At 53.2% G+C, this 12892-nt stretch overlaps 1 protein-coding gene across 1 annotated transcript in view; it reads right to left on the minus strand.

The window, feature by feature from the left end:
* The window catches only part of GALNTL6 (polypeptide N-acetylgalactosaminyltransferase like 6), a 913332-nt gene that overhangs the window by 14715 nt on the left and 885725 nt on the right, over window positions 1–12892 (minus strand). The window contains exons 11-12 of the mRNA XM_076010718.1: window positions 11365–11481; window positions 3395–3544 (exon numbers count right to left, since the gene is read on the minus strand). Of these exons, the coding sequence (XP_075866833.1) occupies window positions 3395–3544; window positions 11365–11481 (267 nt within the window). The remainder of the gene's footprint in view (window positions 1–3394; window positions 3545–11364; window positions 11482–12892) is intronic.

The raw sequence follows: 12892 nt of genomic DNA on the forward strand, positions 1-12892 counted from the left end.
CCTTAGCGATCTGGCACATCAGGATATGCCTCCGCCACGGCTGCCAGTGTAACAAGTGCACTGTCTCCCGCACAGATGGAAATTCGAGCATAGGGTCAGAAACTGTGCTAGAGTTTCACATAGTTTATCTCACTTATTAATTATCGTCCCTCTTGCACTGGTGAAGAAGTGGAAAGTAGCCATAGATGTAAAATAACTTAAGACTAATCGTTATAATTTCGCGATGCATTAGGGTGTGCTAAGCCTGACCAACTCTAAGGCCTGACAGGCAACCCTCACTCGGACCAGACTGTGAAAGGTCAGCGTGAGAACTGAGAAGGGAAGGTGCTTTATCTTCTATTTAGTGAGAAACCTGGTGAAACTATAAAACAGAGGAATGCAACGACCGATTTTGTGGACACGGGGTGGAGTATGGGTTGGAAGGGGAAGGACAGGAGGCAGGGCAACCCTTCCGGAAGCCTTTGCAATAACCTGGGGGTAAGATGCCAAGGGCCCCACCGTTAGAAGCGGCAAAGAGGGGATTCATTTAGGAGATGGCTGGGGGAGGAGGCGACAAGTCTTAGTGACCAGTTAGATGTGGGGGTTGAAGAAGAGGAGAGACAGTTTCTTGTTTTGGATGTTAGGTGCTAACTTAAATATTTGTACTGAGGTTGCTTCAACAATTCACTGTCCTTGTAACAGGGCTCCCCCTGGTGGTCAAAGAAAAGCAAGACCAGGATTCCTCACCCTGGGTACCTGCTGTTGTTGGGTCCGGCTGCGCAACTGGGCACAGTTGCAAAATCACGGACTGAGTGTGCTTGTCTCCTTTCCTGGTGGCAGAGGCCACATCTGAAAATAGCTGACAGCTGCCAAGACCAGAGAGCAGGGCCTGACCACACCTTCACCCACTGGAGCTCGGTGGCCCTGGCCACCTCCTCCCTCCAAGACATCTCCCTGGAGCTGGGGGAGAGCGGTTGGCTGGTCCCAGTGGCGCTGAATCCAACAAGAATCGGGGAACTCTGCTAGGGAAGATTGATCTTATTTCTTAAGAGCACGGCAGAGGAAAGGGTATAGAGACTTTAAAGTCAGATGCACCTGCGTTTGAATGTTGGCATTGCCACAAATCTGCTGGTGTCAGTTTCCTCCTGTGTAAATTGTACACAGTGGTGCCTGGGTGGCTGTGAGCTTTGAGGTAATGTGTGCAAAGCACTCGCTCAGTGGCTCCTTTCCAGTCGGAGGTGATGATGATGATGATGACTGTAGCAGCTTAGGCCACGGCCCACACAGCCCTGTAGGCAATTGGTAGAGCCTTAGGGATCCGATTGACTCATGAATAACGAATAAAAAGGGTGCTCCAAAGCAGACTCAGAAGATTGCTAAACTGCTGGAAGCCCCCAGGGACAGGTAGTGCATCTGCATAGACAAGGTGGCTCCCCAGAGACAGTCTTCTCTTTGTGCTTTAGCTTTTTACGCCTTGGGCATAGCCACTGGAAAAAACAAGAGGAATTTTCTAAAGCAGGTACATTTGAATAGGCTGAGTCATCAACCGAGATGAGATATTTCAGAAACTTTCCATTTTGAGCCTGTGGCATGTTCCTGATTAAGTATAAATACCTTGCTTGTATATAAATACACACTGAGTGTAACCTTTTGCTAAGTAATGCAGGGCCACCAGCTGCAAAAAGATCTGAGAAGAGAGCCCCAGCACCACTGCTCTAGTGTTTCCTTTCACAAATCCCTTAGGGTCCGGGAAAGATTTAAAATGTGAAAGCTCCTAAGAGTTGCCTCTTGAAATCACTGCAGCCTGTTGTTTTTTCCTCCCCAGGAGCTCTGTGTATTAGTTGGTCTTATCCGTCTGTAAGCTTTTGTAAGCTCCCTAATGAAAACAACTGTATTTTCTTGGCTTAATTGCATATTATTGAGTGGTCTGTCTGTCATGCTATAAATATACAGCAACGAGAAGTGTTCTGTTCATTAGGGACCACCAACATGCTAGGCAAATGGCAAATCAGGTATTTTATTGACGTGCACAGAAAGTAACTCCTTTAAGGTCGGGATAGACCCATTAAAAAACCCACTATTGCACCACACACAGACTGTGTCATGCTGAACAGCAAAAGAGCTTGATAAGATCAGCCATTTGCGATACATTTCTAAAGAAAACAATGAGGTTCTCCTATTGCAGCGAGCCCCACCCTCCATGTTTGATCCGACACCGTCTTCCTATTAGCTCTTTTGATTTAACTTGTTTCGCGGAAGGGCACTGCAGCCGCTGCTGAGTACTTTGTTTGGATGCCCAGCCACAGTCTGCCCGTGTTGGGTGGGGACAGCACGCGGCAGAGACCAACAATGGTGCCTTCGGGTGAGCACAGCTCTCGGCACCGACCTCTAAAGCCAGTGGTTCTCGAGTGAGGGGACGAGTGTCACAGCCAGTGGCTGCGCGCTGGCTCTCCGCTGCTTCCTCCCTCCGGCTTTCTGTGACTCGGGGGCACACTGACCTCACCTCGGCCACAGGGTAGCCCAGCTCGCGACTAACGCGGAGGGCGTTTCATTTTCCTCGCGGCCCGTGTCCGGCTGGCCTGTGCCACAGAGAGAAAAGGCAAACGGGGGCACCTTCCCCCCGGCTGGAAAGGCCCCAGCCCTTTGGGGACAGGATGGAGTTTAGGGGGTACTTGCTAAGTGACAGTCAAGTCCTGCCTCAAAAAGCAGAGAAGTTGGAAAATAATTCCATATAGTATTCTAAAAAGTCGTCAAGGGGAAGTGTAATGAAAATATTTTAAAACAATAATTTAGCTGCTCTTCATTTTGTTAACTCAAAATGTGATTCCATATGTGTTTTTGAATGATTTTTTTTCCTATTATTTAAGTGTTAAGTTTATAAGCTTTTGCATTTCCCAAATACATTCTTCTTTGCTACATTTGGGCAGAATCTTGGCCACCTTGTAGATGGGTGACTCTCTGCATGGGAGCCACAGCAATTACATCTACACAGATGTATACATATCTGTTTAAATGTCATTGTCTGAACTCAGGCACCTCCCAAGCAAGCGTGGCTGTGTCAGCGTGTGTGTCGTGGGTTAGGCCTGTGTACGTTACTGGGTGTGAGACTCCTTCCCTGGGGCGTGGGCCGGGTCACCGGGGACCGTCCTGTCCGTGGGGCCGGGCTTCTGGCTCAAAGCCATTTTCGGCCGTAACTGACTGTGAGGGACGGTCACACAGCAAGCAAAGCCAGAACCTGCCCTTCCTACTCGCCGTGTCCTGCCCTCCATCTTTGCCCGTGGTCCCCAAACACGTGAGCCAGACAACGTGTGGCCGCCTGTCCGGGTCACGCTTGTCAATCGAAACGGTGTGCTTTCAGAGAAAATGCTGAGTTAGCCAGGGCAGTTGGAGAAGGACCCCGTGAGCCGCCCCTTACCTTCCGGTACCCCCAGAGCTGGTTGCCCTTCATGCCGTGGCAGTCGTAGAGCGTGACGGCGCTGCTGTGCGAGACCGCGTCCAGGCAGAACTTGCGCGTGTGCAGGGGCTCGCCGGGCCGGACGTCCTCCCTCCACCCGAAGGTAAAGAGCTGGCGAGGCGACAAGAGCAGAAAGGCTGCGGTGAGTGTGCTCTGGGGACCAGGTCCCAGAGGGGGGGGAGATGCATGTCTGCTAGGGGCCCGCAGGCGCTAAAAATGCGAGTGAGGCGTTTCCACTTAGGTTCCAGGAAAAATGGGGAGGATGGGGGGGGTTGCAGGAGAAGGAGGAGGAAAAGCAGGGAGGGAGGGAGGGAGGGGGGAGGTAGAGGAAGAAAGTCTTTAATAAAACCCCCTACGTTTTATGTTTAGACAAAATGTCACTGGATCAAATGCTGCACAGTTAGCCTGAATAAGCAGATTAACTGGGGAAAAAAAAGGCAGAGTAAAGCTGAATTGACGCTAACGCCTCGAAAAGTCGAATTTAAAGGAAAGCGAGGCTTGGTGAGGTGAAGAACAGGAATTCGCCTCCCGGTGTGGCGAGAGCCATTCTGAGGGCAGCGCAGAGAGTTTCCGGCCGGGACTCACAGAAACACGCCCCCCCCCCCACGGACCTGCCCCCACTCCAACGCGGACGGAAGGTTCACGAACTGCGTTTAGCAGACTCTGACGGTCCATCCGACATCCTCCTTCCGGGTCTAGCCTGTCCGACCCTGTCCGTCCCCTTGCATGACATTATCCTGACAGTGCCGCACGTGATGCTCTAAAACTGATTTTGCAGTGTGCTAAGTCAACAAACGAGCCAACAAGCCCACGCCTGCAGGGAGGACACTGTCCCGAGTTATCGGAGCCGCAGCGTTGGAGGGGCTGCGGAGAAACCCTCAAGGACATGGGACACGGGGCAAGTTTCGCGATTCCTACCGCGGGACTGCAGACGGCGGTGGGAAGCCGCCTGCGAGGGGCAGGGCACAGCGGAGCCGCGGACCCTCCCTGCCCCCTGCCCGCCTGAGCCCGCGGGCGCCGCGCCGGGCGTGGATGGCGCGCTCGCGGGCTCGGGCCCTGGGCGTATATACCCGGGGTTAGGGCCTCCCACGAAAGAAAATACAGAGACTCCGGCAGCATTCCAGGGATGGCCAGCAAAAACGGGAGCCGGCCGCCTGAAGGAAAATGGAAAGAACGGGGCTAAGTGGTTTGAAGAACGTAAGAAAGGAATCGTCTAAACCTAACATACGAAAGTAACGGTGACTGACTACCTTCTGTTTCTCTGGAATAGGAGACAAAAGAGAATCTTTTAAATAGAAGACAAGGGGTTTCAGGTTAGGCGTTGGGAATAGATTCATGAAGAATGGTACGGTCTCTTTTCCTAGAGTTTTTTTTTCTTTTTTTTTTTTTTAAATACGATTGTGGACTGAGACTCTGCTTTGCAATAAGGTCTTGCTCTGTCACTCAGGCTGGAGTGCAGTGGCACAATCATAGCTCACGGCAGCCTCACACTCCGGGCTCAAGCGATCCTCCTGCCTCAGCCTCCCAAGTAGTTGGGACCACAGGCGCCACCATGCCTGGCTAATATTTCTGTTTTTTTTTTAGAGACAGCATCTCGCTCTTGCTCAGGCTGGCCTCGAACTCCTGACCTCGAGCCATCCTCCCACCTCTGCCTCTCAGAGTGCTGGGATTACAGGCGAGAGCCACCGTGCCCAGCCGGCCGAGACATTTTTAGATCTATTTTAAATCCTGCTCAGGATGACGACTTGAGAAAGCGTCTATTCAGCTATTTCTAATTTTAATCGCTCTTGTCTAACAGAAGTCACGACTCTCCTGGCGTTTGCAGACCGCGCTCCCGTTACGCCGTACCTCTACCTCGCCCACTCTCTCCTACGTGCATCTCTGCTTCGACACACTGTCGTCCCTGGGACGCGGCATTGCGCCCTCCCTGTGGCCGCAGACACTCTCAGTTCCGCCCTCACCGACGTGCTGACACCCGTCATCCGTGCTCTGTCCCGCTGCTGGCGGGACGTCCCAACTGCGTGCCCCGCCCACGTCTCTAATGCAACACGTTCTGGACTCGGCTGTTTTCTTCCCGTCTGCCCTGGTCCTGCTCGGCTCTGTGGGAAATGCCTGCTTGATGGCCGTGTTCCCTCTCAAACTAAAATCCCACTGCACTGTCACATGGCCCTTAGGGAATAGAGTCCCGACTCTCGGGGGAACTTTCCTCCGTCTGGCCTTCGCCGTTCTCTCCAGCTGCACCCCTTTCCTCTTAGTTCACGTCCCAGCGCCACCGAGACGTTCGTAGTCCCCCGCACGAGGCAGGGTGCGTTTTCCCTGCTGTGACTCTGTCCATGAGAGTCCCTCGGCTGGTGCACAGCACCCACCAGCCACCTCCGTGCTCCAGGACTCGTCCCAGGCGCCCGCGCACCCTCTCTGAGCTGCCTGCGCCTTCCCGCCCCGCCTTCCCTCACCCCGCCTGTCTCCTTATCCTCTCTGTCCCTCACTACACAGTCGGGCCCGACGGCAGGGGGTGGATCTTGTTTACCTTTCTGCGTCCAGCACCTCGAACAATTCACGGCACACAGGGGATGCTCAATACAATTTTTATTGAATAAATAAAACTTGCACTCATTATAGGAACAGAAAGTGCGTTTACGTAACTGCCAGGAGCAATGCATTAGTCTTTTTTTTATTTTTGGTCTCTCAAATGAATCTGTGCTGTGTGTGTCCAATTACAACAATATCAACGATCACTCTTATTTGAACTTCCAGCTCTGGTGATTCTAGATCCAGTTGCTGTTATGGGAACAGAAATTTCCCGGCCTATAAACCTGCCGTTGGCGTCGACGAAACCTTCATTTTATTTAAACCTCACGCTCCCCTGGTAGTGCAGGCAGTCCGACTGGTACAGGGACAACGGGCCTTGACTGGTTTATCCATTTTCCTCTCTGTCTCCACCTCTCTCTTTTTGGTTTTCATACACTCTGAAGGCCAGAGCTTTTCGAAAGGGACTGTAATCACTGCTTAGCGCAGTTCCTGTCGGACACTTGGGAAAAATCTGGCCTGCGGAGGTTGGACGGCTTGTCGCCGCCATACCTCAACGGTCCAGGCTTCTTTGATAGACGGTCTTTTCACGCTTTTTATTAAATGGATCAGCTAAGTCCTAAAAAACAGAGCAAACACAGGAACATCTGTCCCTTTGGACAAATTTATTCGTCTATTGTCACAATTATATGTCAGGGCACCCTTAGGTAACTGTTGCATCTGGTTGCTGGTATTATAGCGTGACGATCATTCTTACACTTGTAGACTGGTTGTTGGCCCATTATTGCCACGCGTTTTCTGTGTTACTGTTATTGCTCCTACCTGGTGATGGCTTTCCTGCATCCCAAGTGATGCACCTTTAGATTCTGTCAATCGCTTTGTTCTTCTGCATCTACCATTGGCTGACGGGTTTTCTCTCTTATGTCATTGAAGTGCTTCTTATTGCCATTCATCTCATCCTGATGGCCACGTCTTTTATTCATTAGGCACACTTTCCCATGCCCAGTCTTGTAGAAGCAGAAACAAGCAGACATCGTGACACTGTGTTCATTGTTTTCTTTGGGTAATGTTACCGTGACATTCACAGTTTGTCTTCTCCCTTGGGTTATTCTTACTGACACAAGTATTTAGATTTTGTTCAGGTTTCCTGTACAATAGCCCCTGATTTTTTGTTTTTTTTCAACCTCGGATTTCTCAATTTGGATGTTAATTTCTCATCTTTCTTCTTTTAACTGATACTTTTCAATACAGACTTACAAGGATAACTCTTATTTCGTTGTAGTGTTTTGCCTGGGTCTGTGTTCTGTTAAATGAATAAGCTCACTAGATTTGGTACTACACACACACTTATTATCTTAATCTCTCTACCTGAACTTGAGATAATTAAAAATATTTTTTTGGTCGGGTGCGGTGGCTCACGCCTGTAATCCTAGCACTCTGGGAGGCAGAGGCGGGTAGATGGCTCAAGGTCAGGAGTTCAAAACCAGCCTCAGCAAGTGTGAGACCCCGTCTCTACTAAAAATAGAAAGAAACTAATTGGCCAACCAAAAATATATAGAAAAAATTAGCCGGGCATGGTGGCGCATGGCATGCCTGTAGTCCCAGCTACTCGGGAAGCTGAGGCAGGAGGATCGCTTGAGCCCAGGAGTTTGAGGTTGCCGTGAGCTAGGCTGACGCCATGGCACTCTAGCCTGGGGCAACAGAGTGAGACTCTGTCTCAAAAAAAAAATATTTTTTCTCTCTGTGGGCAGTTATGTTTTATGTCGTTGCTGAGTGTCTTGCAGAACTCTGAGACATGCATGTTTCTCCCTGCAGCTTGCACCCATCGTGATGCTCTGCCCCCACAGCCAGGCTGCTTTTCCCAAAGGAAAGGAATCCGTCCTTCGGCCACTGCATGCACTGACTGGGTTCCATCCCTGCCCCGCAAGTCTCGCAAAGGGAGCGTTTGCTGCTTCCTCCGGGGATGCGAGGCCTCCTTCCCTGCAGGACAGAGGCGCGGCCGCGCCCGCAGAGCGGGAACAGCCAAACCAGGCCAGCCAGGGCTCCCCTCTCCTCTCGCCTGGACCCGCAACAGGAGCTGAGAGCCTTCTTTCCAGACCTCACGGGCTCATTAGGATCTATTTTTATTTTTTTGTCTTGGTCCCCAGAGGAAACTGAGCGCCAGCGCATGATGCTACAGGGATATCAAACAGCCAAACAGATTGCCCCGGGAAAATGAAGCATGCGCTTGCTTCCTTCACAGAAGCGGATTAGCCATCTCTGGTGTTCTGCAACAAAAGGGATTTTCTTACATAGGGGCTTCCAGGGACTCTTCTGTATTTCCCATGCAGAGATCTCATTCATTCGTGTTTTATTTTTGCCACTTGATTTTTTTTCTTTATTTTTGGAAAGAAAAGGGATCATTTCAACTCTAATAAGCACCCCACTTTGGTGTTCTTTGAATGCTTTTGAATTAAAAAGAATGCTCGTCTATTACCGGACCACCCTGAATGTGCCTGATCTCGTCTGAATTAAAAAGAATGCTCACGGCGCTCATGTTCTGATGTACTTCTTTTCTCATCTAGGAATTTTAATCTAAATGTGGAAAAAGTCACTGACTAATGTATTGAATAAAGCTGACAGTTAATTACTGCAGAAGGAAGCAGCTTGTAATGTTTTAACCTCCAAGTCGATATGTGGTGGTACATATTTCAAATATGATGCATTTTTTTTTTTACCTCCTGTCAACCTTGTTTAATCTTCCTGTATAGCTCCATTTTTAGGATCTCTGGAGATCAGAAATCTCCTTTTCGGAGAGCTCCGTGCTCTGGTCCTTCCGGTCGGCCTCCGTGGCGTTTTCTGCTTGTCTAGTCCTGCCCTCTGGTGACCAATTCTTGCATTACAGGCCACAGACTTTCGCAGTTTAGCTTGAGGGGAAAAAAATGAACCAATAATTTTTAAAGTGTATGCGATATAGTCGGTTTTGTTTATATTCACTTTCAGCTGCCAAGTAGAATCTTCAGGCCAGAGCAGATTTCATTCTAGAGCATTGCTGGAGAGAAATGTTAAGCCCGATTCAGGCGCCCCGACCCCTGTCCTGCCCCCCAACTGGCCAGGTGTGTTTCCTGGTTGGGCTGAACAGAGGTGGCAGAGGGGCATCGAGCCCGAGACAGCAGCTTGTCCTTACGGCTTGCTCCTTTTTCTTTTTAAAAAATATGCTTTTCCACTCTAGTTGCCCGTCTTACTGACGGCCTCTTTAGCCTTCTCTATCGCGCCCCGGGCTGAAGTCGGAATTCCTTGCTGGAGGTCACAGTCCAACCTGTCACTCGGGTCCCTGATAACACCCCGTGGAGCTGAGAGACACAGACGGAGCAGGGAGGGGCTGAGTCCGTTTCCACTGATGTTTTACCCGGTCGGCAGATCCTGGAGCCACCAGCCTTCTTTAAAACCCACCTGGCGAGTTCCACAGTCTGCGGCCGGGTGGGCTTGAGTGGATGATGACTAGCGCTTGGCGACTATGCCGGGAATAATCGGTGAAGCCAAAGTCACAGCTAGCTTGCCTTGGGCTTCAGAGAGATTTAGAGTCTGGTATTTGGCGTAAAGGGATTCGGTGGGTGCGTGTGAGAAGGCGGAAAGGAAAGTGCGTCACTCCACGCCCGCTGCGCGCAAGACGCTGTGACGCCGCAGGTGCCGTCTGTTCTCGGGACAGCCCTGTCCACGAGGTGGGCCTTCTGTCTCTCTTTAGAGCTGGAGGAACTACAGCCTGGGAAGGTTTAACAATGTCTCGAGGCCACGTGGTCTAACCTGAAATTTTGGGCTGGCCTGGCTGCGAGGCCCACAGTCCTTCTAGGACACCATGGGGCTGTGGGGCGGGGGACGAGGACAGACCAGCGGGCGGAGGAGAGGCGGTGCTCACTGACCCAGGGAGGCCCGGCCTCGTGCTGTCCCCTCACACCTCGTGCTGTCCCCTCACGCCTTGTGCTATCCCCTCACGCCTCGTGCTGTCCCCTCACACCTCACGGCGCTGCGGCGGGTGGCCGGGCGGAGCAGGTGGGGACAGTGAGGTGGGGGAGGGAGGCGCCCACATGCTGGACGCCAGCGCGGCCGACACTTAGGCCTCTTCTAGTCCCACACCCGCGCCGGGCGCTGGAGGGTCGGGCTCTGGGGGTGCCGGGGCGCCGTGCGGGAAGAGCCTGCGCACTTTTCCAGCTGAGACGTTGCGACAACTCCAGGAAACCGAGAGCACAGGCGGGGCAGACGGCCCTGAATGTGGGGGCCTGTCCTCCTGCAGAGGGTCGAGGAAGCTGGGCGGGGAGGGGGCTTTCACTGCACCTACATTCTCGTTCTTAAAACATGGCAGTGGATGTTGACACTTGTTAGTCCCGTGTGCTTGATGCACAAAAACGCCTGCTCTGATGTTTTCTACAGTTTCCCTTGAGATGGTCCCTGATTTACAATGAAACCACTGAAAAGGGACAGACATAATTCTACCCACTCTGCTTTCTCCTCCGCAGGTGACGAGATGCAAGGAAGGCCGCTCACACGGACTTTCGAGTGTCGGCGCGGGTTAGAAGCCACGCCTCGCTCGCACCGGGCCGCACTGAAATGTCTCCCATCAAGAGCGACGCGTGGTCTTGAAGCACCTCATGAAGTCCACGCCGGGGCGGTGTGGCTTCGGAATGACCCTCCGTGCCCACGATTAAAAACCACCACCACCACCACAAGGGGTCCATCTGCCGTGTTTGTCTCACTACGGGGAACAAGAGCGTCTGGCACTGAAACCTTGACGTTTGGTCGGGGGAGTTCAATGAGCACTCAGCTCCCTGTGTTGTGAAAATCGCCACTCTGGGAAAGGAAGGAGGACGAGGGTGGCCATCAACACTTCCGCCAGCATTTCCGTTATTGCAGGTACAATTGTGTACGCATTATATATATATGTGTATATATAATTTTTTGGGGGGGACAGAGTCTCACTCTGTTTCCCGGGCTACAGTGAGTGCCGTGGCGTCAGCCTAGCTCACAGCAACCTCAAACTCCTGGGCTCAAGTGATCCTCCTGCCTCAGCCTCCGAAGTAGCTGGGACTACAGGCACGTGCCACCATGCCTGGCTAATTTTTTCTATATATTTTTAGTTGGCCGGTTAATTTCTTTCTATTAGTAGAGACGGGGTCTCGCTCTTGCTCAGGCTGGTTTTGAACTCCTGACCTCGAGTGATCCTCCCGCCTCGGCCTCCCAGTTGCGTGCGCGTTATCTTAATCGGCTGTCACGACTGCCTTGAGAAGACACAGACACATGGAAGCTGAGCGACTCACTAGACTGCAGGGCTGGCTGGCGACCGCGACGCCTGTCTGGGTCCCCCGCACGCGGCATCTAGAGACGTGCCCCCGCCTGTGCACCTGCGGCCCGGCCCCTGGGGGCTGACGTACCTGTTCGTGAGACCACGTCCTCTCCGAGCCGTCCTTGACGCAGACGTCCAGCCTCAGCTCGGTCCCCGTGGCGCCGTGCTTGCTGTCCACGCAGAGGTTCGCCGCCACGTTCCGGATCTGCGGGAAGAAGACAGAGCGCTGAGCGCGGTGGGCTGGGGCCTGTCGCTGCGTCGCCCGCTCTCGAAAGCGAGCGCTGAGTGAGGCCTTGACTTTGCGTGCGGTTCCTGGAGAAAAAGCAGGGAGTTAGATAAAACACGGTGGCGCCAGGCGTGAAAGGGCGGGGACGGTTAGGCGGCCAGGCTGCGCGGGTCGCGGCAGAGCGGCGTGCTGACAGCGCATCGCGGGCGGCCGGGCTCGCCACGCCTGCAGGGCGGGAGACTTTTCTTTCCCAGGAGTGCTTAACTTGGAACTGGTCCTCTTCCCGCTTCCCGCACCTTCCGCCCTCACACCCCAGCTGCTGGGGGGACCCCGAGAGAGGCGGGGGCGCGGGCGCGGCGTGGGCCGGGGAGGAGGGGGTCGCTCGGCCCTGCGCGGCCCTGCGAGGAAGACGGCGGTGACCTTCACCTCCACTTGGCTGCGAATGGAACCAGCCATCCCCTTGGTCTACACCCGCTGTCACCGTCTGGCATTTCTCCTGGGTAATAAATAAAATGTCACCCTGGAGTAGTATTAGAAGATAGGAAGGACTACGGCTGTGGAACTATCCCGGACGACGGTTCTCTACGGCAAGCCTGGACTTGGACACGCTGCAGAGTGGGGAGGGGGACAAGCCTCCACAACTGTCACGTTAGTACTGGCGTAAGGAACTGGATAGTTGGGCGGGGAGAGCGCGGGCAGCGCTGCGTCCTCCGCCTGGTCCTCCTGCCCGGCCGTCGCCAGCAGAGCCGCGGCTGCAGGGCCGGGCGTGGCGGCGGTTTGCGGCGCGGTGCGTGCGCTCCGACAAGCCCACTCACCCCCGCTCTTTGCGTGCCTTCATGTAGTCCCGGATTACGGCAGTCCCCGCGGGCGTTTTTAGCCACTGCGGTAGGAGCGTCGCCTACAGCCGACAGCCACAGGTGAGCGCACGGCGACTGTAGCCAACAGCCGTGATGTGACTTTTCTAATGTTTCATGCATCAAAATAAAATTGTGAACGTTTAAAAATAACGTAATGGAAACATATATGTCTGGGTTACCTATTCTGATTTACATGACAAGCAAAGCTGCCTGTAACGTGAAACCAGCCTTCAGTGCTTTCGAGCTTCCTCGTCACACAAGGGCAGCACGGACGCGTCGTCAACGCGCAGCGCAGACCCCCGTGTGACTGTGCGTGCGGCTGCGGGCCAGGCGTCGCGGCCGTGAGCACCGGACCCAAGTGGCCAAGAACGGCAACAAGAACAGGATGGACCCAGTTTTAGTCCCGGTTCTTTTCCCTGGAGTGAGCAGCCTTGAGAGGGAGTCTCTCTGCAACACAAGGACACCTGAACCGCGCCTGTTCCTACTGGGGTGGGGGTGGGGAGAAGGCTGTTATGAAACGTGCCCGGCATCGG

This window comes from Microcebus murinus, chromosome 15 (assembly GCF_040939455.1).
Source record: "Microcebus murinus isolate Inina chromosome 15, M.murinus_Inina_mat1.0, whole genome shotgun sequence".
NCBI lineage: Eukaryota > Metazoa > Chordata > Mammalia > Primates > Cheirogaleidae > Microcebus > Microcebus murinus.